Source organism: Heterocephalus glaber, unplaced genomic scaffold, assembly GCF_053883595.1.
Source record: "Heterocephalus glaber isolate CG9 unplaced genomic scaffold, H.glaber_assembly_v1.0 deba00001463, whole genome shotgun sequence".
Lineage (NCBI taxonomy): Eukaryota > Metazoa > Chordata > Mammalia > Rodentia > Bathyergidae > Heterocephalus > Heterocephalus glaber.
Window position 1 is genome coordinate 2826644 of NW_028258310.1, and position 27062 is coordinate 2853705.

The 27062-nt window shown below is 36.4% G+C and overlaps 1 protein-coding gene across 3 annotated transcripts; it reads left to right on the top strand.

Annotated features, from left to right (window-relative positions):
* The first annotated feature begins 2886 nt into the window (after positions 1 to 2886).
* Positions 2887 to 26614, top strand: LOC101716646 (uncharacterized). Of its 3 annotated transcripts, none has more exons than XR_205659.3 (3): positions 2887 to 3200; positions 4435 to 4467; positions 19703 to 22878. XR_205659.3 is itself a non-coding variant. In XM_087180532.1 (3 exons), the coding sequence occupies exons 1-3, from the start codon at positions 3061 to 3063 to the stop codon at positions 26492 to 26494; spliced, it is 390 nt and encodes a 129-aa protein (XP_087036658.1). In that variant the 5' UTR covers positions 2892 to 3060; the 3' UTR covers positions 26495 to 26614. The 3 variants fall into 3 exon arrangements, 1 of the variants encoding a protein (XP_087036658.1); XR_002398185.2 differs by lacking the exon at positions 19703 to 22878 and adding an exon at positions 6288 to 19670 and having other exon boundaries at positions 2888 to 3200; XM_087180532.1 differs by lacking the exon at positions 19703 to 22878 and adding an exon at positions 26278 to 26614 and having other exon boundaries at positions 2892 to 3200.
* Positions 26615 to 27062: the final 448 nt, after the last annotated feature.

A 27062-nucleotide genomic window follows, 5' to 3' on the forward strand; every position in this document is an offset into this window, starting at 1 on the left:
GTAGAGCTGCATTAGAATAATTTCTAAATTCACACTGATTATAAATGTCACCCACATTATAAAATAAAATATACTTTAATAGTATAAATAAAATGAATAGAGTAAAATTAGCAATTGTGTATATGCATTGCAAGCATATTTCAAAGTCTTAAATTATACACTATATTTTGAAGTTCTTTCTCTATAAAAAGTTAAACACACATCAGAGGTTCAAGCTCTCAAGATCTGAGGAAGCAAATATACTTACAGTGAGGATCATCTATAGCTTCTTAAAGTTTATGTTTTTTTGTTTTTGTTTTTGCATCACTGCATTGAAACCAGAGCTTCGTGCATCCTAAGCAAGAACTCTTCTACTAAGCTATCCTTGTCTCTTTTTATTTTTTTATTTTGAGGTAAGGTCTTGCTAAGTTGTCCAGGCTGGCCTGAAATTTAACAATCCTCCTGCCTCAGCCTCCCAAGTAGCTTGGATTACAGGCACCCAGTACCACATCCAGAAAAATAATTTTATATTCATATTTATAGCAAACTAACCAGACAACAGATGTAGATATCTACACATACCTACAACTATAACCAATAATAACTGTTTGTCTTTTAAATTTTATTTATTTTTCAGATCTATTTAAATGTGTTCAGATTTCACAGCTGTTGGATTGCACAGCTAGAAGTTACCTTGACGACCCTGTCATCTGAGAAGCTGATGATTTAATGAAGTATTACAGGCTGGGTTCCAACAGCCTAGCCATATGCTATGTACTTGGTGTATGATGCTGGGCCATGTGCTTAGCTTTCTCACAGTTCCATAGGAAGCAGCAACACTAAATGTACATCGCTTAGAGGGCTCTTTTTAGGCCAAGATGGGGTGCTGCATGTCCAGCCTGAAACAGTGCCTGACACAGAGCATGGGCTCAGTAAGTGCCAACCACTATCATCAGTCTCATCAACAAGAGCTTCGTTATCCTAAAAAGGTGAAGTGAGGGCTCACGGACATCAAACAGCTAGTAGTGGCAGAGTTAGGGCTCAAATCAAGGTTGCCTGAATTTTCATCCAGGGCTATTTTCAACAAGCCACGACTGCCACTGACATTTCATTCAGTCTTTAAGAACACAGTTTTAAGAGACTGATTAATGTCGTATATCCCACAGCTTCTGCTCAGCTTCATCTCAACTTTGCAGTGAAGCCATAGGAACTGTTTGTGATGTAAAATGAAATTGCATTTGAATGAGGTCTTTAAGCCAGTTGGAGAAATTACTTTTGTATCCCATTAGTTTAATTATGACATAGTTAAACTGACTCTGAGAAATTTCAGACCTGGGAACATTTGCCCCAAGAGGAGCGCAGGCGCTGGCAGGAACTCTCAATCACATTCCTCAGTCAGGTGTCAAGCAGAACACAGGCACCAGCACACAGCAAGGTTTGTTTAGAATACCTCAAAAAGCCAGCCAAGTGGCAAATGTGGACATCTGTGCTAGACTGTGGCTGTCCTGTTTTTTCAGTCTAATCTGTCAAGATAACCATTTCCCCATTCTCTTAAACAAACACAGACTTCCTTGTTTAAACACTGTAACAGTTCTAACAGAACACACAGCTTTTAATCATTCTGCGTTAAGTACACTGGCAAGAGCCTGAGAAAAGAATCAAAACATCTTAAATGTAAACTGGCTGATTTTGCTACTTTGCAAATCCCAGGAAGCAGAAGAAAGAAACCTAAAATTCCAGATAAAAGGAATACAACATTGCAGAAAAAATTACACTGAGATGTTAAATTATAATTGAATTAGAAATGCAATTGTAAACCCAGGTCAGCTTCTAATGGAAAAAAAAAGAAAAAAGAAACTTGGTCGTGTTTTATTTTCTTCTCTTCAAAAAGCTTTAAGTTTGCAAATTTAAGTTCCAGTTGTTTTGTATATATTTGTAAAGGCAGCAGTAATGCTTGAGCAGCGGGCTGTTCTTAGGAAAGCTATTTAAACTTGAGCAAGTTTGCTTCACACTGGTTAACTCCCTCTTGAAAGCCCTTTAGCATAAATCTCTGTCACAGCACAGTGCACATTCTTCTCATTGATGAGGTGTTCTGGGTCATTTCCTAATATCTGAGAATAGAAATGTGAAGGGTGGGGGAAAATCTTTCACGGTGGAATAAGCAGGAATATTGACAATACTGAAGCTGGGGCTGTGCACCTTCTGCCTCCCTACTCTCAATTTCACTTGCAAAATATCCAAACTTACCCTGAAACAGGAAGTTAAAACTTAAATAAAACCCGATACGTTTTATGTTTAGAGAAAAATGGCCGTTAAATAATTCAAACTCTACATTGTCCATGCTTCAGCATGGTTCAAGTACAGACTTTGAGATATAACAAACCTGGGGTCACATCGTGGTTCTATGACTTACTTGGGTGATTTTAAAGAAGTCAGTATACCTTTCCAAGCCTTCATCTCTTTATCTGGAAAATGGGGATAAAAATCTCTAAGAAATTCTTGTGAACATTAAAGATGTATTTGCAATGGTAAGTGCTTTATAAAGTTAGCACATATTAAATAGAATATCTGTTAAGACCTCTTATAATTGAATAATGTAATGTTCTGTGTAACATAAAATTTAAGTAAATAGACTATATATAACATATGGACTACCAACTTTGTACAATTAGAAATTAATTTTACATAACATTGAAATACTAAACCTGTGTTAGAGATACAATGCTCTGAGTGCCAGTCACAAGTAAAGTCCTTATGAATAAGTAGCTAAAATGGGCACCATTTTCATAGTTGTCCCAGGACAGCCAGCTGAGCCAGGGTTGAGGACAAGTCCTGGACTTCAGTGTGCAGGCTTGGCGCTGGCTCCTTGTATTTGTTTTTGTTCATTTGTTTGTTTTTTGGTACAGGGGATCAAACTTGGGACCTTGCACTTATGAGGCAGGCGGCGGAACCACTGAGCTAAATCCCCGGCCCTTGGCTCCTTGTATACTATACTCTAACCCATAAATGGCTGGAAACCAGTAGTTAATTGGGATTGGCTGGCCAGCAAAATCTTCCCCTTGAAGGACAAAGCCAAGGTTGATGCAAGAGAACAGCAAAGACCTGCAGGAACTGAGCTGTCACAAAGGCCGATTTCGGGAGCTAGGAGCAGTAGAGGCTGCACTGGGGCATCAAGGAAACCAGACTAACAGTGGTAACAATTCTGGTTCACCAGAAGCCGGGTAAGTGTGGTAAATGAGATTTTTTTCTAATCATTCTTTATTTCCTTATGAACACCTGCATTAAATATCCTAATTGAAGTAGCCGGAATATATAGTAGTTGTTTTGAAACCTGAAAGAGTCTAGCAGCATGGTTTTCTCTTTAGTAATTTTAAACACTTAGAGGTTTGTTCACATCAGCTCCCATTTTAGCACAGACATCTAGTTACTTCCTCTTGACATTTTGTGGACCAATTCTCATAGCTGCTATGACATGGTGGATGTTGACACTAACTCGAGTCTCTTGGGCTCAATCTAAATATTTTAATTAAACAAATATTTATTAAGAAATGACTATATGTAAGGTACATCGCTAAATATTAACAGCTGACCATGAGTAAGAGTTTCCTTGCACTTAAAGAAAAAAACTTAAGGAGATTTTATAGGCTCACAAGTACTATGAGATAGAATAGGATAAATGCTTTAGGAAAGAAGCAAAATTATTATTATGGTGGTCTTGAGATTTAGCTCAGTGATTCTGCTACCTGCCTCACAAGCACAAGGTCCCTAGTTCGATCCCCGGTACCAAAAAAAAAATTATTACTATAGTGGGGGGATTACAGGCATTTGAAAGGAGAATCATGCCAGGAATCAGGAGAGCTGTGGGAAGACATGGCTCTAAATGCCTTGAAATCCAAGTTGAATTTCCATAGAAAAGGTGGAGCCATGATAGGAAGCAAGAAAGAGCAAGAATAGTGAGTACAGTTTAAAGAACAGTAAGTTTATTGACTGGCTGGTGTAAAGACAACTTGGAGTGAGAAATAAAGATCGAGGGAAGTTTGGGCCCAGGAAATGAAGGACTTGAAATGTCAGATTGAAGAATTCAGAATTTATTTAGTAGGTAATGGGGTCTGGTGAAGTTTTTGAGCAGAGAATGATATAATCAGCTGAGTTGGAGTCTGACACATCCCTCCATCCTTGAATAACTTTTCTATGAAAATACGACTTTATCAAAATATCCTTAGGAATAAAATGACATATACCTATAAAATATGAACAAGCAATAGAAACACAGTAAAAACAAAAGATGTAAATCGTATAACATCCAGGCAAGTGGATAAAGTGTTATCCACTTTGCCTTACCCAAGAAAGATGTCTATTTTCTCTCCTAATGATCACTTGAAGTTGATTCCCACAACCAATATTCTTTACAGAGCATGGAATAGACTAACACTAGTCATCTGGTTCTCTCCTTAGGCTGCAGCATGGAGCAGATATAAAGAAGATGAGGTGAGGCTACATTGAAACTACAATTTTCATTGTAATTACTGCCATATAAATTGGTGTAGTATTTTGGTAAGCAATTTGGCATGTGTAGTAAGAGCTGCAAAATGTTTATATGACTCATTATGCCTGCTTCCAGATTTCTGGCCTTGAGACATTTTTGAAATGAGGAGAAAGTGATATAAATTAATTCAAATATTATATAGTAGCTTATATAGTACTATGATCACATGTTATGCAGTAACACAATAGTACTGTGTTACTTATACATGTAATAAATGAATAAACGCTTGACTTTAAAAAACTGGAAGAATTTCTAAAATAAATGATGGACTATCCATTTTGTCAACTGTTATACAACTATTCAAAATCATAATTATGGAGACTAGGTAAGAAATGCAGCAAATAGGCCACTAATTATAAACTATATAAATATAAATTCATGTAAAAGAGACTGGATGACAATACAATGAATAAAACAATAGTATTAACTGTGTGAGTAAAGAATAAAAGGGTTAAAAATAGATCTCTGCTGCCCAGGGATTTAGCTCAGTGGTTCCACTGCCTGCCTTGCAAGCACAAGATCCTGAGTTCAATCCCTGGTACCAAAAAAAATAGATCTCTGCTAGTAGTACCTCAAAGACAACATGTGAAGAAAGAAACCAGTGGCCCTGTCTTTCCTGATGGATCCAAGGGGCACTCAGAGTGTGGTGGCAAATCCCAGAAGAACTTGCGCTGGCAAAGCACTAAGTGAAAAATGAACTTCATGATTATTCTATATGACGGTACAATCAGAAGAAGACAGTAAAAGAGAAGAAGAATGCATGCATGACTTTTCACTGAGTTATGGTCCTAGTTCGTGAATCATCAAGCTCCATCCTCCAAACACTATTCTCAATGTTTATGTACAATATGGTTTCATCCTATTTCTTTCTTTGGGAATGAGAAATAGGAAATATATAATAGAATACTAAAAATAAAATCAATTACCAGCTGACAATTAGCACCATAGATATAGACACAAAGCTATTTTATTCTTTTTTTAAAAAGCAAACCAGTGAAAACAAAATGTTTTCTGATCAATCAAGCAATCAACTGAGACAATAATACTTTCTCAAGTGTCTCCTGAATGGTGTATTTAATTATTGGTTACAAATAGTCAAGTATTCTCTGTGCTTTCCTAAGAGCAATCATATATAGCATTATTCATAATTCTACAATATGTACAGCAACTGAAAGAATTAAAAAAACATTACCATATAAAATACAGCATTTTAGGGCTGGGGATTGAGCTCAGTGGTTCCGCCACCTGCCTCACAAGCTCAAGGACCCGAGTTCGATCCCTGGTACCAAGAAAAAAAAACAAAAACAGCATTTTATTTCACAAAGATTTAAATATTATTCAATAATTAATATTCTGTAGTGAAATGGCTTTAAAGCTAAGGTCTGATTCAAAGGCATTTAGTACTGAACATTTTAGCTTTAATGAGATATTCTTGTCATTAATTTAAATTAGACAGAACTGTACTGCTACCATGCACAATGTATAATAAAGAAGTAGATTTTTTTTCCCTGAACCCTGTTTATGTGTGGCCTCTTCCCATGGTGGCTGGCTGTTTAGAACCGGTGCTGTGTGCTGAAGTCATTTTCTGGGTGTGCAAACACTTTTAACCCTGCCTCCTCACTATTGTGAGGAAGATATACCGAAAGAATGCAGAGTTTCGGCAGTATTTCACACTTCATTCCAACCAAGAGGCAAAGGTAAGAATGAGGAAAATTAGGCAGACAACCTTGTGTGGCTGACAGAAAGGCTTTCTATTCTGCAGAGGCTGACTCCCCTGACACGAATAGAGGAAAGGCCCCTGAATGAGATCATGTCAACTTCCTCTGCTTACACAGTAACGCTGGCCTTCTTTCCTTTTGGAAAAACAAGTCATCCGTGCTCCAGAGTTCAGGGCCGCATTGTGAAGTGTTTCTGAACCCCTGGTGACAGCGAACCGGCACGGGTCCAGGGACAGCCCCATGCTGGCTTCTCCAGGCCTGGCCTTAGAGCCCCTGGGAGCGCACAAGGCCCACTTCACGTCCCTGCCATCCAAACCTCTGTTTGTGCAAGTCTGCGAACTCCAGCAGATATGTGCTGAAAATGTGGGCTTGCTGCTTAAAAGAGAATATTTTCTTCAAGAATCTCAAGATACTGCCTTGCAAGCGCAAGGTCCTGAGTTCGATCTCCAGTACTAGAAAAAAAGAATCTCAAGATAGTGTTGAGTTGGTTTGGGGCTTAATGATAAATTTTTAAATGTTCAAAGGAAGTGATTCTGTTTTCAGGTGCTGCTCCTACTCATACAGAGCAAGACTCAGTCAAATCACCTCACAGCTGAAAGTCACAGGCAAAAAGAATGTTTAAATTAGATTTTAATCCATGGATTAGTACATTAGATTTCATTTAGAATTCTTTTCCTTAGTAAATTATTTTTGCTCTCCAGCAGGGATTCTGGTTAAAGAATATGGTATCAATTCCCAGAGTTAACCTTAACTCATAGTGGGTTAAAAGGTATAAAAGATCACAATATTTTATATAAGAATAAGCTTCTTTAATCAAACACTGATATGATGCAGTCGTGTTATGGAAAATCAGTCTCTAAGTTACTGAACAGTAAATAGTAAGTCATATGTTGGCATGTAAATTCTACATAGAAAATCAGGTGTGTATAAATGCCTTCATTTTAATTTTTTTTTGGCAATGGTTGTAGATCTGAATTTTTAAACGTCTCTACTTAAAAAAAAAAAAAAAGAAAAGAAAAGGCTCTGTAGCAGGTTTTTCCTGGATGCCAGCCTGCCAAGGCAAGCCTGCTGGCTGAGCGACAAGGCATTATTCCAACCACATTCCCCACACTGCACCTCAGAGTGCAGTTCCCAGGAGGTCAGGTATCTCTACAGACTATGAGCAGCATTCTTGAGGATTTTGAAAACAAAGTTATCTCCCTCCAGGTAATTTGATAATACAGTGGATACTCTGAACTAGCCCCCAAAGAGCCAGTTGCCCAGACTCACTGACACTGTCCAGTCCTGATTTCTGGCCAACACACACAGCTCATGGTCTTGCAAATAGGCTCCTCTGGATAGAATATCTTAACACTTCTGCCTTCATCAGTTATAGACTTACCAAGAATAAGTTGTGTTTGCCCTCAAATCTGTTTACAGAAGCTGTCTTTGTTATTATTCTTATATAATTTATTTAGCATTTAAAACAAACAGGTAAAATAAAAGTGACAAAAGAAAGAGATTTGTATTTTCTCTGAAAGAGATGAGTTTTTTAAATGTCATTGTATTAGGTCTGGGTGAAAAAACTGTAGATGATTGATAGGATAGTACAAAACCCTAAGAGCACTATTTTCTCAGATTGCTTCAAAAGTTCCTGGTCCATATAAAAGAAACCCAATCCAAAGAAACTGTGCAGCTGAGATAATTATGCAAAAAAAGATGATGTAGAAAACAAATTGATTGGCCTGAAAGTGTTAGATTAAGGCACATTTATATGCTGTAAGTCAAAAGAAAATGCTCAATATTTATATGCTTTAAGGTAAAAGAAAATGTTTGATATGTGTGTGCTGTCTGTCATTCATGATGCCGTTCTAATTAACTTTGTATTGTTACCCCACGGACTACAAATCCTGATTATTTTGAATAGCATGCATATGTAGAGTTCTGGAGAGAATGAGCTAAGAAAGCAGACCCTGGATTCAGGAAGCTATATCAGTCAATGCAGAAGTAAAAATGCACACCATGATGATGACAGAAAATTAGGAGGTGCATAGAAAGAAAAGTTGAAGAGCAGACATCATAGCTTCAGGAAGTAAACAAGTTTGAGTCAGAGTGGGAGGAGCACTTTGGGAAAACACAGGAAATCCAGGAAAAGAGGCTAATTTAATGGAGGAAAAGAAACTTGGGGTTTTGGTTTGTCAAATTTAGACTAAAAACCAACTGGGTAAAGATATCCTGAGATTGTTAGGAAGTACTTTGAATATAAGCCTGAAACTTAGGAGAGAATTAGATAACAGAAATACACAATTGTGAGCAGCAACATAGACAATAACAGTTAAAATCCTGAGGATGGAAGAAACCTAGAGGAAATCAAGATAGAAGTGACCTAAGAGGAAAATTCTGTTTGAGTGCAAAAGGTTTAAGAAAACCCACAGAGAAGAAAGAAAAATTCAGTAAGTAAAGATGAGAATTACAGTTATATCAAGTCTTCGAGGCCAGGGGAACAGAGAGTTGGGGAAGTAACAGATGGCCAGGGACATAGGTTTCAAGGAAGCATCTTTTTTTTTTTTTTTTGCTTAAATTCTTTTATTGGTACATTTTAGGTATACAATAAGTTTACATTTATCATTGGGTGCTTGTTACCTGTACATGATGTATCTTGGTTCTTATTTTTTCTCCATTACCTGTCCTCCTTTCACCTCCTCCACCCTTCCCTATTTACAAAGACTTTGTTTCCATTTTTTCTTTTTCTCATAATTTTTCCTTTCCTTTCTTTCCTTTCCCCTTTCCCTCCCACTTTCCCTACCCCTTTGGACCTTTTCTTCCTATTTCCAATTATCAGTTATTCGTTTTAATCATTTTCATCCTTACCTACACTTTCAGTTTCTCACACTACAGAAACTATTCGGTATTTACACATGTGTGTCCTATTTATTTCACTTAAGAGTATGACCTCAATATGCATCCATTTAGCTATAAATGTCTCTAGTTTGTCATTCTTTATGGCTGAGTAGTATTTCATTTTATTTTTTAAAAAAACCACATCTTCTTTATCCAGTTTCCAGTTGATGGGCACTTGGGCTGTTTCCAGGCTTTATGAACTGTGCCACTATAAATATGGGTGCACATATATCACTGTGGTATGATTCTTTTAATTCTTTTGGGAAGATACCCAGCAGGGGAATAGCTGGGTCAAATGGGACCTGTAGTCCTAGTTCTTTGAGGTATCTCCATACTGATTTCCACAGTGGCTGCACCAGTCTGCACTCCCACCAGCAATGGAGAAGGGTTCCTTTCTCCCCACACCCCTGCCAGCATTTGTTATTGGTTGATTTCTTGATAGAAGCCATTCTTTGTGGGGTGAGGTGAAATCTCAGTGTTGTTTTCATCTGCATCTCTCGAATGACCAGTGATGTTGAACACTTTTTCATATATTTATTTGCTGCTTTTACTTCTTTGTCTGAGAAATGTCTGTTCATTTCAGATGCCCATTGTAAAATTGGGTCTTTGAATTTGGGGGGGGGGTCTGATTTTTTTTCAGTTTTTATAGATTCTAGATAGTAGTCCTTTTTCTGAGGTATAGCTGCTAAAATTTTTTTCCCACATTGTAGGTTGTCTCTTAGCTCTGTTGGTGGTTTCTCTTGCAGTGCAGAAGCTTTTTAATAAGATGAAATCCCCGTTGTTGATTCTTTCTACTAGTTACCATGCTACTGAGAATTTGTTCATAAAGTCTTTTCCTATGCCAGTGTCTTCAAGAGTTCTACCTAACTTATCTTCCAACAAGTTTAGTGTTTCTGTTTTAATATTTAGATCTTCAATCCACTTCGATCTTAATTTAGGGTACGGTGAAAGATATGGGTCTAGTTTTAATCTTTGGCAGGTTGAAATCCAGTTTTTCCAACACCATTTATTAAATAGGCTATCTTTCCTCCAATGAGGGTGGTTGGCTCCTTTGTCAAAGATGAGGTGGCTGAGTATGTATGGAGTTCTTTCTGCATCTTCTAATCTAGTCCACTGATCCTCAGGTCTGTTTCTTTGCTAATACCATGCTGTTTTTATCACAGTAGCTTTGTAATATAATTTCAAGTTGGAGATAGTGATACCCCCTGCCATGTCTCTGTTGCCTAGAATTGCTTTTGATATTCTAGGTCTGTTCTGTTTCCAAATAAATTTTTGGATTGTTTTCTCTAGTTCTGTGAAGTATATTGTTGGAATTTCCATCAGCATTGCATTAAATCTGTATAGTAGTTTGGGAAGTATGGCCATTTTCACTGTATTGGTTCTTCCTACCCAGGAGCAAGAGATGTCTTTCCATTTTCTTATATCCTCTTCAATCTCTTTTCAGAGTGCTGTAGTTTTCAGTGTAGAGGTCTTTTGCTTCCTTTGTTAGATTGATTCCTAGATATTTCATTTTTTGGATGTTATTGTAAAAGGAATTGTTTCCCTAATTTCTCTCTCAGTGAGTCTGTTATTTGTGTATAAGAAGGTTATTGTTTTTTGAGTGTTGACCTTGTACCCAGCTAATCTACTGAATCTGTCAATTAAGTCTAGAAGTCTTTTGGAAGAGTTTTCTGGGTTTTCTATGTAAAGTATCATATCATCAGCAAATAATGACAGTCAGGGTAGCATCATTTAATCTGATACTCACTAGGGTCCAGTCCACAAAGTAAACTCACTACAAAGGTGAGAGTATATACCGGATTTGTGAATCAGGTAAAGACTAAGTAAAGGCTGAGTGTAAAGACTGAGCGTGGAGTGAGGAGGAATAGCCAAGGTAGCAGACACTCAAGAAGTTTGATGGTGAAGAGAAGAGAAGCACAGTGCCTTTGAGCAATTGAAATTGTTTAGGCTAGGGTAAGGAAAGCCTGTGAGGACCATACTCATGTGAGAAGAGAAGGGAACATTAAAGACAGTGTTGGTAAAACAGAGCAAAAGACGATACAGATCCCAAGGAGACAGAGAAGCAAGAGAATGAAAAGGAACAAACTTGGCAAAAAGGAAATGACCTTCTGTGTTAATCAGCTTTCCATCAAAAAGACAAAATGTATGAGATAAATTGAAAGGAATACAGGTTTGATTTGGCTCATGGATCCAGAGGTTTTAGTCCAGGGCACCTTGGCCCCTTGCTTTGAGCCTATTCAAGAGGTTAGTTACAACCTGGTGGGAGTGTGTGGTAGAGGAAGTTGCTCAGCTCATACTGGCTGGGAAGGGAGAGAGAGAAAGAGAGGGAGAGAGAGAGAGAGGAGAGGGAGAGAGAGAAAGGGGTCAGGGCCAATGACCTGTCTTCCCATCACTAGGCCCCACATCTTAATTTCTACCACCTTCCAATGGCACCATGTGCTAGGACCATAGGACCAAAGCTTTAACATGTGGGCCTTTGGGGGACATCCCAGATCCAAACTATAACAATTTCTTCTTCAAGATAGGAATAGGAAAGAGAGAGGGGAAAAAGAGAACTGTTCAAGTCCACTACCTTCTATTTTCTTACTAAAATATTCTCATACCATGGCCAAATCAATATTTAGTGAATAAAAGTGTCAAAAGTTATGTACTACATGTGATTATTAAGGATAGGGTTGGAGATTGAATGGATGCATGATGTTACCAAATGAACAATTGATTAGTACATGCAGTGAAATAGCACTCAATGCCACTTAAAGAAAACACAATAAAAATATTTGCTATTGATTTTGTTTTCAAGGTGGGTAAACATTACATAGACAATCATTGTTACTGGTAGGATCAGAAAAAAGACTGAATTCAAAATTTCTGATTTTCTCTTCATGATTCCAGTTTGATTGAGTAGCTCAGACTCCTAGAGCCCCACTTTTCATGGGGACAAACATGGTGAAGTGTGGTAATAGGTAATCACTTTGAGAATCTATTTTACTGGATAATTTGCCCCAATTATCACAGCATTGACTTGAACTCTTCTGCACACAAATTTTCTTACCAATGGTTGATGTTTCTTAACGAAGTCTCACCTAAGTACTTGAGTGTTTGGTTTTTGAAAAGCAAAGCTTTGCCTTAATACAGACAACAATTTTCAGCTCTTCCCACCAGGGTGGGTCCCCTGACAGCTCTTTTTACCCATTCTCAGCCACTTTAAAAGGTGCCAGATTTAAACATGAAGCAGTTGAATTCATTTTTTCTTTTTACAAACACTTGAACAGCCCAGGCATTTATAATTACATGTGATAGGACTCAGCCTTTACTAGGTTATTTCAATTTTATGCTAAAACATTTAAATTTTATTGAGTAACTTGTAAATTGACAGACACACTCTGTTTCTTTTGTACATGGACACTTGCCCAGATTGATCTTACAAACAGGTGAAAGGAATTGTAGATTTGAAACTGAAGTAAGGGTGCCTGCCATTGCTTCACTCTCTAAAGAAATCTCATCTCTCCCATGAGATTGCCTAAGTCCCAGACAGCCTTATTTCAATTCTGCTCACAAGGCTACTGTAGTTCTATAAATCACCTTTAAGATGAGAATAACCCCAAGAGAGGAAATTATTGTTAACAATTTATAAATTGTTATATCAAATTAGCCAGCCTATTAGCAAGGATATTTAGATCCAGGACAATTAAAGGCAGAAAGGCAAATAATCTAGAGTCTAGACAGACCAAGGAGGGGAGCAGACAACCCAAGGTGGAGAATCCTGTGTGGTTGGCCTGGTTCCTTTCCCCAAACAGATACAGAAGATATTGCAGGGGCCAAAGAGCGGATGCTTCCCCAGCTGACCAAGGGACCCAGAGGCACATAGATGGGGCTCATTATGGAACAAATATATTTAATAACGTCACCTCAGGCTGGGGATTTAGCTCAGTGGTTCTGGTGCCTGCCTCGCAGGCGCAAGGTCCCAAGTCCAATCCCTGGTACCAAAAATAATAATAATAATAATAATGTCACCTAATGGTCCCATGGTGATCTGTTCTTTCCTTCAGTAGAATCCAGCTGTAAAACAGAGAAGTCTAATGCCAGGTGGGCAATTAAACCCAGTGACACCTGAAACTTCTAACTTTCAGAGTCTTTGATGCTGTAAAATATTGCTGAAAGTACATGGGTTTAAGCTTAGGATTCCAAAGGTTTGTGTCAGATAAGACTCTTTTTTTTTTTTTTTGGTACCAGGGATCGAACTCGGGTCCTTGCACTTGCATAGCAGGCAGCAAAACCACTGAGCTAAATCCCCAGCCAGGTAAGACTCTTTTACAGTAAAGTTTTTCATTTTTAAAAAACATATTCTACTTAGCCTTTGAAGGATTTTTTTTCCCTCCTGTATCTTTTGATATTATTTTGAGATGGGGAAGGGAATGGAAAAAAGAAAATATTTATTGAGCAACTGTTACACACTTTAAGAGTCTCTGCCTCCTTTATTTCTCTTTAATAGCCATTTTGGTTGTTTGTTCACATTTCATAGATGAAAGAATGGATCTTGGGTTTAATAACCTGCTCTGACTTCCTGTCAGGGGCACTAAATCAGAGGACATAAACTCAACAGCTAAGCACCTTTTTTTGTTTACCAAATCTTAGAGTTTTCCAGTTATGTATTTATGTCCTATCTCAAATTTTGAGTTTAAAATAGGTGCTTTTCAGTGGAGTCTGTTGAGTCACTCCACATTCCACAGGGAAAGGTGCAAGTTTTAAAAGTCAACTATAGCCCAGGAGCATTCCTGATGCAAGTGTAGCCCTGCTAAGAAACTTACCAAATGAAAATTTTTAAGCCTGTTATAGTCATAGAAAAATTTCATCTAATTGAAATGTGATAAATCATCAAAGAATTTGAAGTGCTAGATATTCATATACAGTTCTTTTTGTTTTGTAAGTAAAGATTCAAAAAGCAAAAAATGCAAAGAGGTCCTTAAGAAAAGAGTGTAGTACTCTAAAAAATTTCCTGTATGACTAATGTTGCATATTATATAATATAGGATGCTTGAAAATATAATGACTCTGAAATAGTTTTTTTTAAATCCTCTTTATGTCACCATGGCAACTCTTTATTAACTTTGGTGTTTTGGGGTTTTTTTTGTACCGGCGATCAAACTCATGACCTTGTGTTTGTGAGGCGGGTGAGGTGCCACTGAGCTAAATTCCTGGCCCTAACTTTGGTGTTTAATTTAAATCTTTACCAAAGTAATAGATTCCCTTGAAATATGATAATAGACTTGCTAGCAATTATACAATCATTTTTAAAAAATCATATTCTATAATACAGAGCAAACTAACAAAGTACGCCATATTAAGTTAAAGTGAAAAGGAAAAAATAGTAGATTGTACCATGTACAATTTGAAACCATTTCTAAGTAACATACAGGGGAAAAAAAAGATAGTAAAGAAGTTAGTTGACTATTTTCTCCATGAGGTGTGAATCCTAAGAGCATACTTCTCCAAATGCATGATTCTATGTTCCTACAAGAAGAGACAAATGGAGATTCACTATGGGTTAGTTAAGGTTTTAATTATTCTGCTATAAGAATTGCTAGGAATAACAAATCTCTGATCTTGCTTTCATTTTTGATTATATCTCATTCTGGAGCTGCCCAGAAGCTATTAGCCTACAGTTGTGACCATCAGACCAGGCCATCTCACGTGGTCCAGCTCTATCCTGCCTTCTCACAGTAAAGTTTATATGATGAGTTTGTGGATTTAGAACTGAGAAAGCACAGAATCCATCTAATTTCCAAGGACTTTGTAGATATCTGAACCAAAAAAGAAGAAGCGCTTAGTTTCCAAGAGCTGCTGGTCCTCCTTAGTTGTTAACCAATCTTTTCTACAAAGATCTGTTCCAGATGAATCCTAGAATTGGGAAACTCACATCAAATATTTTAAAATTCCGAACATACTTCAAAGTAACTGCTCCTGTTCTATAACAATTTTTGACTTAGTATCTTGGAAAATTCTTTTCCATGGGTATATGGCTGATTTTATAATAGACATCAATAGGGAAATGGGATTGGCTTTGCAGAAATTCACTTTATAGCCAAATGTGCTAGCATGCATCTATTTCATAAAAGTGAGAGATGAATTTATTTATGTTCATATCTAGCATCTCTACCTCTGTCTACTTCTCTGGAGTTTCTTTCCTGCAGAAGTTGACAGAAAAAAATTGACTCAGAGGAGAATATGGTTAATTTAACAAATACAATAGGCCTTGTTTGAGAAAGCTCAACATAACGTTCATAACTGTCTTGCAGAACTCCTTAAATAGAGTATATTGTACATTGCCTCCCCATCCCATCCCTCTCTCTCCCAAAAATAAAACTAATGAAGAAAATATTGTGCTCTTTGTGTTATTCTTATGCTTATTTTATAGACTATGAAATACAGGTTTGACCACTTTATTTGATTTCCCCAAAATCACAAAGTTAGTAAGTGTAGCAATGATTTTAAAGCCAAGATTCTTTCATGCATTTTAACCTCAAATCCCACTTTTCCACCCACTGAACCTCATTGCCATTCTTGTTCCATTTTACAACACAATGATAAATTTTCTTCTGACACATAGTTTTATTTTCCTTTCTTTTTATTGGATTTCTTTTCTCATTTCTACATGCACCTGAACAAAAATAGCTCAGTGAACATTAAATTCTCTAAACCAAGCTACCTTTTCATTGTCTCTAAATTCTCTGATTAAAAATAAAATACCGACCAAGCTTGATTTCAGGTTAAAGCAATCTTTGAGCAAAATTGCAAAGTTGAAACTGTGTGTGTGGGGGGAAGAGGCAAGGAGAAATAGAAACCCAACAGTCCAGATCTGTAAGTAGGACCCACAATACCTCTTAAAAGACAGGAAGACCCGAAGCACCAGAGTCATTCATTTGAGCTTCAGATTATTCACTTTCCTAACTAATCAATAATTGTTATAATTAAAATTGATAGCTGCAAATAACATGACAGAAGGCTGCTGCCAGAATACTGATTGTGTCTTTGGCTTGGAAAGATAGGCAGCAGCGTGGAACACTTATTTTCCAATTTGCTTTTAGCTGTGTGCAAATTGCTTTAGCTGTATCCAGCTGATTTAGACCTTGCCTGGAGGTGCACTAGATTAATTGGGAGCCACACATTCATTGCTTACAGAATGGACTCTGTAATTGGTGAAATTTGTTAGTGCCAGTTATAAAATAACTATATAGTTCTGCTTTTAGCTGTTCTTTCATTACTCTTTCTGTAAGAGGGGAGGGAGGACAATTAGAACCCATCTGATGATTAAGATAGGTACTTTTACATAAGGACTCGAAAGTACGTGTCTACAGTCAATATTTTATAGAAACAACGCTAGTGTGAATATGGTATTGATTTTTTGCAAAGACTGAAAAAGTGCTTGAGCACATATGAGAATTTTTTCCTTCTTTGTTGTTATTGAATCTTAGATAAGAGAGCCCACTTTGTTAGAACTGCAAGATTTTTCAAAATGATTCTTTGTTCTCTCTCCTAACTTTGTTGGGTAATATAGAATAAGCACTTGTTCTTACTTAGTGCAATTGAAAGAAATAAGAAAAACACCAAGGCAACAGTTAGTGCCCTCCAGTTCGTCTTGTTTCTTCTGCTCTCTTCTTTGGGTCCCAGGGTGGTAGGGGCCATCACACTGCCCATTTAAAATGTCAGATGACACTCAATAAATATGAAAGTCATTTTGGGCAGAAAGGCATTTCTAGAACAGAAACAGGTAGGCCAAGAAAAAAAACAACATAAGGTATAATTACAGATAAACAGAGATACCTGTTTTTATAGCTCTCAAAAAGCATGTTATGTCAACAAGCTTAAATATGCAAAATGGCAAATTACATCTCTCCAACATTTCATGATATACAGTAATGCAGTCAAATTGTACAGAGGCTATTGTCACACACATTCAAAAACCATATGCTTAGAGGAAAGACATCAGCTAAAGATTCTTTGTCACTTAAGTGACAAAAATCCCAACTCAAAGTCATTTAGATAAACAAATAGACAAAGAAGTGGGGAAGTTGCTGCTTAGGGTTCAGATAACTGAGAATGGACAGGAGGGAGCTGTGTTCAGTATCACTGGAATCAGGGCTCAGAAGGCATCATGGCTTCTCCCATTATTTCTTGGTTCAATTTTATTTCCCACTAGCTTCCCTTCCAGAAAAGCTCTCATCTTATTTGGAGACCCATATTTATACTACATTTGTTGAAAAGCTCCACAAGAAGTTGCTTCTTTCTCAAGAGGTCACCAAAATCTCAAACCTGAAACTCACAGGCCTATGTGGAGTCACTGGCCCACTCCTGAAGCAGTCACTCAGCCCAGGACAGTGTTGTGCTTCTCATCCCTACTGAGCCCTAGGCTCCTCCTAGAGCCCAGTGGGTGCCCTGCCTGCAGCACTATGCAAGAGCCAAGGAGGAAAGAAGCCTCAAAGGAGCCCTGAGGTAATTACAAAGGAAGGGGAAATGAGTGCTCAGCAGAGATAACAGCAAAGGACCACAACTTTGCTAAAGACAAAATTGTAGTAAACTGTTGGAATCTTTAGTAACACTTCTTAAACTTCCACACATTGATGTCTTTGGAATCCAATAAAAACTAAAGATCTTTTCCTCCAGAAAAATGTCATATGACCAAGTCAATCCAAATGTTTCCTGCTACTTCAGGAGAGTTCATACACACTTAGAATCCAAGCAATAACATGGAAAGAAGAAAATCTTTTTGAAATAAAAAATAATCTTAAAAGTATCTCATTTCACTTCTAAATGGAACAATTATAGGTTTTCTTTTCCTTCCATCTCTTTGTTCTTTCTAAGCAATTCTGGTTACAGAGAATTCCCCTTATATAGCTATTTGTTATACTTACTGTGGATGAATAAACTCTGAAAATCCAAACTGTGCCAAATGACTGTTTTGTCCAAATGACAGATTGTCAAGGACCAACCTTTCAATTGGATGACTAACTGTGGCCACAAGAGTGATGTTTGTTCTTTATTTGGCACAAGAAAATGAGTATTCTGACATATGGCTAGGTAGTGAGTCTAATTTAGGGACTCAGCATGAGGATATAGTTTACCAAAAATAAAGTTTCTTTGAAATTTTTACTTCTTACAGGAATATATGTGATTACCTAGGATGAAAACTGATGCATAATAAGGTAGCTTCTTTTATGGTTATGATCAGAAGGAGAAATTATTTGATCATTAAAGTCACTGCTCAAAACAAAATATTTCAGAACACTTACCTTTGAAATGTTTATTTGAATACTTGAGATAATTCATATAATTTCTAATAAAAAGTTAACTGCACAGGAGAGATAAATATACTTTTACCAAAAAAGAAAAGAAAGACTATTGTTCCAGAACCATCTTCACAGAAAGAGGTCTTGTCCTGCTTGTAAAAAGAAAAAAAAAAGATTCTACAATATGTTAGGACTAAAGTAAGGGAGAGGAGAGAAGGGAGAAAGAGAAGAGAGGGAGAAAAGGAAAAGAATCAGTTCTTGCTTTTGGGTACTGAGAAAGAGAAAGGTTTAAACAAACAACTCAAAGGAAAGAAGTAGAAAAATAACCACAATTAAAATGTTCAATTTTTTGGAGTACTACTCAGCCATAAAGAATGAGAAACTAGAGTCATTTATAGCTAAATGGATGCATATTGAGGCCATACTCTTAAGTGAAATAACTAAGACACACATATGTAAATACCGAAGTTTCTCTAGTGTGAGAAACTGAAAGTGTAAATAAGGACTAAAAGGATTAATAACTAATAATTGATACTTTGAAATAGGAAAAGGTCCAAAGGGGTAGGGGTGGTGGGAGGAGATGGGGAAAAGAAAGAATGGGAAGGAAAAATTATGAGAAAAGAAAAAAAAATGGAAACGAAGTCTATGTAAATAGGGAAGAGTGGAGGGTTGATGGGTGCACAGGTAATGCGGAAAAAAATAAGAACATCATGTACATACATCATGTACAGGTCCAAGCACCCAATGATAAATGTAAACTTATTGTATACCTAAAATGTACCAATAAAAGAATTTAAGCAATAAATAAATAAATAAATAAATAAATAAATAAAATGTTCGATTTTTGTTGACTACTTTGTCCTCCGAGATAGAAGGAATTGGTATGTTTCAAGACCAATGATTGTAACAATTTATTAGCAAGTTCCACAACTACCAATTAAGAACAAAATTAATAGTTGGAATGGAATAAGGGATTGAAAGCTGTGGGAAAAACATGCATAATAATAAAATACAAGATTCAAGGCATGAATTTAATGTATGTAATATTAATTTATATAGAGACAATATTCTGTTGTGGTTTATATCTTTTCAGTGAAATGTATTTTTTAACAGTCGTGAGGAAAACTAGGAAGGGCTTTTTATTTCTCTTATTCTTATTTAGTTACATATGATTTGTGCAGTGAAAACAAACACCTGTACTGTGTAATGGAAAGTAAAATGCTAAAGTATGAGAAAAAAGATTTCTGGTATAAACAAAATGACAGTGTGGTTCACAATTTCTCTTTTCATTTTAGAAACTCTACTAATCAACCAAAACTATGAAAGAAAAAAATATAACTTGGATATCAAGAACATTGTACAAACATATTATTATTCATGATGGCCCCAAAAGCTGAGATCAAGCAAAGTTCCAAAAGAAGATATCTTGGAAGAAGGGAGAGCCCGGGAAAGGCAGAAGCAAGCAAACTGACAGATCCCTAAAGCAAACGCAGAAATGTACTTTCACTTCTGAGGAGTGGAGAGATAAAGAGATAGAATAGAGCTAAGATTATGTTATTAGGTTCAGAGAAGTAAAGGGAATTTGCACAGCAAAGATACCGTATTGAAGCAAAATGCCTGCAAGGCAGAAAGGGAAAGAATCTCCAGTTACAAAACCTAGAATTTTACCTTGCCTAACTTTGCACTCTCAATGAAAACATCCTATAAATAAGTAGTCCTAGAAAATCTTTTTTTTTTTCTCCCATTAACTTTATTGGTACATTTCAGGTGTAAAATACTGTTACATTCATCATTGGGATTTTGTACCATTACATGAGTCTCTTGGTTCTTTTTTTTCCCCCCTTCCCTTGCCCTCCCTTCACCCCCTCCACCCTTCCCTATTTGCAAAGAACTTGTTTCCATTTTTTTCCTCTTCTCATATTTTTTCCTTTCCCTTTTTTCCCATCCCCTACCCCTCCCAATTCCCCTGCTCTTTTAGACCTTTTCTTCCTGTTACACAATATCAGTTATACATTTTTTAAATTACAATATTAAGGTCTAGGAGACATTACCACAGATTTTACAGAATTTAAAAGGATATAGAAAGCATATTACAAAAATCTTTTTTGAAATAAATTTGACAACTTCTAAGAAGTACCTTGGAAGACAAATTAATGAAACTAACTCTGAAGGAAATATAAAACTTGGATAACACCTATTAAAGAAAGTATATTCCTAGCTTGAAAACCTACCTATATGACAACAGCAGGCTCATAAACATTTTAACTGATAAATTATATCAAACAATTAAAGCAGAAAAAAGAAGGAACACTTCTCCCCTCATTTTAGGAACTCAACATTGTGTTAATCCTAAAACTGGATAAAGATAATAGAAGAAAAAAGTATGAACATAGGTAGAAATTTGTTTAACAAAACAAACTATGAGAAGTCAGATCTGGCAGGGTGTAGAAAGTGGTTTTGTTATAGGGATGACAGTGTTGGTTCAGCATTGGAAGATCCACCCCCAAAAGTCATCATTTTAACAGAGGAAAGGAAAAAGCCATATGATCCTGTCACTAGTTGGAGAAAAAGTATTGGACTAAATTCTACAGCTGTTCATGGTAAAAGCTATCAGGGGACTAGAAGTAGAACAGAAACTTCTCAACAGATTAAAGACATGTACTCCATACTTCCAGCAAGAATGCCTTGTATGAATGGAGAAGATACAATGCTTTCTCCTTAAGGTGGGGAACAAGGGCAGATATGTTTACTCTTTCTCCATTAAACTTTGAAACCTAGTCCCCACCAAAATAGTCTGGCAATAAAATGACACAACTAGGATAGGATTGGCACGGCAGAAGCAAAATCTTTATATGTAGATGAAATGATCATCTACAGAGAAAACACTAAGAAATCTCTAGGAACCCCTAGAACTTGTACTTGAATTTAGCAGGATTAGAAAACACAAGGTATATATAAAAATTCAGGTCTGTGTATACTTGCTTTAAATGAGGAATTGGATATTGAAATTTAAAAGTTATGTAGGAGTACAAAGGACCTAGAAAGGTTAAAAACAAAAACAAAAACAGTGTTGGAAGACATTTAGTACCTAATTTTAAGACTTCTTCTAAAGCTACAGTCATCAAGGCAGTGTTGGTGTAAGGAAAGACATAGAGATCATTGGAATAAAACAGAGAATCTAGAAATAGAACCACACATATATGGTCCACTGAGTTTTGAAAGATTATTTAACATTAGCATTTTATAGAATATAAACTCAATTCAAGAGCTGAGGAAGAGATAGTGTTTTCGGCAAACGGCACTAGAATACCTGGTATCTGTATATAAAAAGTTAACCTCAACTCTTTTTTTCCATACATGAAAATAACTTGAAGGGATCTATGAACCTAAAAAAGAAAGCCTAAAAGTATAAAACTTTAAGAAGAAATTATAAGGGAAAATATTTATGAATTCAGGGTAGGCAAGAACTACCTAGGATACAAAAAACATGATGTATAAAAGAAAAAAATTGATAAATGAGATTCCATCAAAATTTAGAACTTTAAATGACATCATTAATATGAAAAGTAGTCCTTAAACAGACGATATTTACAATGCATATAACCTATGAGAAGAATATATAAAGAATTCTTAGAGCTCATTAATAGACAACCCAATTAAAAAGTAGACATAAGAAGATGATAAATATAGCCAGTATAGCACAAGGAATGGTGTGCAATTCTAGAATCAGAAAAATACTAATCAGTACAATAATAAGATTGAATTATACACTCATTAGGGAGATGAAGTTAAAAGTTTTAAAAGCCTTGTCATGACTTTTTCTTTTTGTTGGATTCTCCCCCTTTGCGTTTAATTTGTCACGCCCAATGGATTCATTCTTCTGGGTTTCCTGGGGTTGTGATCCTCATTGTCTTTTCCTAGGGTATTGTCTAAAATTTTTTGGAGTGCCAGTTTGATATTCATGAAGTTCCTGAGGTGCTCTTTGTCATGAAAGTATCTTATTTCTCCATCAATTTTGAAAGACAGTTTTTCAGGGTACATCAATCTGGGTTGGAGGCTGTTTTCCTTTAGGGCTTGAAATACATCACTCCAAGCTCTTCTTGCCTTGAGGGTTTGCATTGAGAAGTCTGCTGTGATTCTGATGGGCTTTCCTTTGTATGTGATTAGTTTCTTTTCTCTCACTGCTTGTAGAATTTTATTCTTCTGTTGGATTTCTGGAATCCTAACTATTATATGCCTATGTGTAGATTTTTTTTGATTAAGGCTAGCTGGAGTCCTATATGCCTCACTTATCTGTATGTCAAGTTCTTTTCCCCTCCTTGGGAAGTTTTCTGCCATCACTTCTGTGAAGAGTTTTTTTATGTCATCTGCACTCTCTCCTCTTTCTTCATTGACTCCAATCAGTCTTATGTTATTCTTCTTTGCATTGTCTAGCAGCTGCTGGATTGATTTCTCCTGTTCCCTTACAATTTTAAAGCAATTTTTCTTTTCCTCCTCACTAATTACAATCTTATCTTCTATATGTGAAATTCTATCCTCACATTGGTTCATTCTGTTGCGCAGACTTTCGATGGAGTTTTTAATCTCTTGGAAATCTGTTTGTATCTGTTTTATGGATTCCATTTGTTTCCTATGTTGGGATTCCATCATGTTCCTCAGATCCTCTATTTTTTTATCTGGGTCCTCTCTAGATTTATTAATCATGTCTTGCACCAAGAGCAAATTCTTTGCTGTTATCTGAGTAATTATTTCTGATTTCATTTTTCCCAGATCCTCTTTTGTTGCCAGTTCAGAGAGTCCAGGTGGTTGAGTATCGGATTGTTCCATCTCATTTCCCTTTGGGGTTGCTGTAGGTGATCTGGAAGTCTGTTTTTGAGGCTCATTTATGTGTCTTCTCATTTCCATGGGGGGGGGGGGTTGCTTCTGGTGCCTATGCGGCTCACCTTCTCTGCCCTAGGAGCCCAGGATGGAGGCAGGGAGCTTCCAGGTGCTGGGACCGGCTGAGCTTCTCCAGTCCTAGAAAATCTAACTTCATCAATCACATATAGCATAATTAACACAATGTTTTTCTTTTCTTTTTTCTTAATTTAAAGCATCAGAACTTAGAAAAGTTTTTAAAAACACATACACAGCAGAGAAATATTGCTACAGAATGAAATGAAATTTGTGATCACAAAATTTATTGTGATTAAAAAATAAGCCCAGCATGGTGGCACACACCTGTAATCCCAGCTACTTGAGAGACTGAGGCAGGAGGATCAAAAGTTTGAAGTTAGAATAAGTGACTAGAGAAACCCTGTTACAAAAAATAAATAAATAAAAAGGGCTATGGTACAACTCAGCACAAGACCCTCGGTTCAGTCCCCAGTACCTTAAATAGTAATAAAACAATTGCTGTACCTCCATAAAGGAAGATTACAAAATAAAAATATAAGAACACAGAGAAGACCAAATGTTGAGGGAGCATAATATATTGCTGGCAGAACTTAAAAAATAAATATATGAAAAAATTAGAGAAATGAATTATTTTCAAATGGAAAAAAATGAAAGAGAAAATTAAATGTCAGAAAATGCAAAAAAGAATAATGAAGATAGAAATGAAATAGCTAACAAAAGAAAGAAAGAAAGAAAGAAAGAAAGAAAGAAAGAAAGAAAGAAAGAAAATAAATAAAGAAAGAAAAATTTAAGAATTCTACAGAAAAAAATATTTATAGGCCTGGGGATGTACCTTAGTGGTAGATCACTTGCCTAATATGTGCAAGGCCTTAGGTTCAATCCCCAGCACTGAAAAAAAAGTTATAAAATGCAAAAATTATTTAACTGATATAGTTATCAGAGGATGTCCAACATACACATAATTAGAATTCCTAAAGAAGAGAAAATAAAACAAAGCAAGTATTTTTAAGTGATCAGTACTAAACTTTCCTGAAAGAAGAACTGTATCTACATATTCAATAGTCTGGAAATATTAAATCAGAACAACCAATACTGAAACAAAATCTAATGAAGTTATAGGAGTTTTAAAATAAAGAAATAGTACTCTAGTTGGGTGTGGTGGCTCACACCTGTAAGCCCAGTACTCCTGGTCTACATAGTAGGTTCAAGGACATCTTAGACTACGTAGTGAGACCCTTTCTCAAAATACACACACACAAACACACACACACACACACACACACAAAATCTCTCAAACACATACACACAAAAAAGAAAAAAAAAAGAAAAATAATATTGTGGACAGCTAAGCAAAAAGTTAAAGCCACTTACAATGAGATTTTTGTTTTATGTCTGGAAAAACATTTATACCATGACAAGACATAATTAAATAAAAATTGAAAGAAAAAAGAAGATAGAAATTAGGTGAGGAGGAAAGAACATTACTTAATATTGACAAAGCAAGTTTTGAGGCAAAACTATACAGTAGTTGACACTACAAAGGTGACAATAAAAAAGATAATACTAAACTTGGAGGAAGGGAAGTACATAGAGAAGGAAGAGATAATTTTATAATTGACAATAGTAAGAACAAAGAGGACAGAAATTATTATATAAACGTAGCTTTGTATAAAGTAGCCTTTGTATGCTATAATTTTACCTTTACAAATACAAAACTGTTGTATAAAATGTTTGTATAAAAACACAAAATATTTGTACAAAAGTATAAACTTTCCCAAATATCAGAACTATAACATTAAAATAAGCAAAAAGAAAACATAACACAAAATAATATACAAAATAGAAACACTCCTGCATAGCCATGAAAAAATGGACCAAACTTTACTAAAAGAAATAAATTTTCAGGTAGGGTTTCTGAGCAACTAATGTCTATTGTGCATAAACAAGACACATCCAAAACAAGTGATTCAGAAAGCTTGTGAAAAGGATGGACAAAGGTATTCCAGGCCAAGGCAAAATGTTAAAAATACAGCCTTGCCTCTGCTGACATGGAGAATACCCAACAAGTTGGAAATACAGCACAAGCATTTTGCTCCAAGGCTGTCCAAGCTTAAGTACATGTCCTCCTCCCTCCAGTTGCTGTGGGTCCTGAGAGGCTAAGCAGGGGCCAGAAAGAAGCCTTTCTCTTACTCTGGACATTTCACAGCCTTAACTCCAAATCCAACTGACTTTTCACTAAGCCTAAGCCACTGCCACTCCTCAGAAACCAGGGCTCAAAACTTCTCTTTTCTAGTGTCAGCCAGGATGCAGATAAACCCACTGCTTAAGCAGAGGTGCCCACCACACCCCAGCCAGGGGCTTAAAACAATGACGTTCTCTCTCCATTGTGGCCAAATGAAAGAATGGATCTCTTTGAAAAACTCTATATATGCTTCTTCAGAATCAATGTGTTTTTTAATGGGAAAAGAAAAAAAGAAAAAAAAATGAAAAATGGGGCTGGGTATGACGGTGCACACCTGTTATCACAGCACTCTGGGAAAGATCATAAGTTTGAGACTAGTCTGGACAACTTGGTGACCTAGGAAGAGACTCATTCAAAATGAAAAATAGAAGTCCTGCCTGGTACTGGAAAAAAAATACAGATGTGAACTATGTTAAGACATTCCTTAGATAACTTCACATTCAAAGTCTGACACTTCTGTGATAGTTAGTGGTGGTGATGTGTCAACAACTTGCTTAAGAATCAGAACCACCTAGCAGATTAGCAAAGCTCTGGATATGTTTGTGGCTGATTGACTAGTAAGACTGAGAAGGGGAGACCACACGGGATGTGGGTGGCATCAACCAGTATGTGTGTAGGCTGAATGGAATAAAAAGGGAAAGAAGAAGAAAATCCACATTTTGGTTTTTCAGAGGAGCTCCAGTCTTTACCATTGCATTTGGACTTTCGTCTCCATTTCTTTCCATCTTTCAGCACCAACTCCTCAGTCTTCCAACACAGACCCTTCAGCTTTCCAACACGGACTCACACCAGACTCTTCACTGAGCACCAGGCCTTCAACCTTCAACTGGATCCTCTGACCCCTCAGCAAAGAGATCCCCATTCTGTGTTCTTCCACCGGTTTCCACAGGATGCCATTATAAGACTACCTTGTACTCTACATGATCATAAAAATCTGTTTCTCAAGTGAACCCTAACTGATACAACTTCTTTACCATTAAAAGAATCAATTAACTGTGAGATATTAAATAATATTAAATACCATAGGACGATACCTAACCTGTTATTAATAAAGGCATCTATTTGTTTGCACCTCCATTTGAGTGCTTTCCACATTAAGCTCATAAGATAGTGCACATTATGTTTTACTAAAATAAAATATCAGGCTGGGGATTTAGCTCAGTGGTTCCACCGCCTGCCTTGAAAGCTCAAAGACCCAAGTTCGATCCCCAGTACCACACACACACAAAAAAAACCCTAAAATAAAATATCCACTAATAGTCAAGGATAAATTCTGTATATTTTAAAACAGCATCACTGGGAAAGATTCTAAAACTAACTAATAAACATTTTACCTTCACTTTATATATGCATATATATTTAACTATTTAATTAAAGATGAATAAAGTGATGGCAAGAAATAGTGATGGCCAGAAGAACAGAGATAAGATGGAGACAGACACATCACAACACTTATTATTGGTGAGGCAAATGTTAGTTTATTTTAAAAGTGGGCCATGTCCATCATTTCAAAAAAC

What these genes read in the sequence shown, in the direction of transcription:
- LOC101716646 (XM_087180532.1), top strand. Translation starts at nt 3,061, where the DNA reads ATGCAAGAGAACAGCAAAGACCTGCAGGAACTGAGCTGTCACAAAGGC. An exon ending in TCTGGTTCACCAGAAGCCGG is followed by an intron (nt 3,201 to 4,434) that starts GTAAGTGTGGTA and finishes TTCTCTCCTTAG; the next exon opens with GCTGCAGCATGGAGCAGATA. An exon ending in GCAGATATAAAGAAGATGAG is followed by an intron (nt 4,468 to 26,277) that starts GTGAGGCTACAT and finishes TCCATCTTTCAG; the next exon opens with CACCAACTCCTCAGTCTTCC.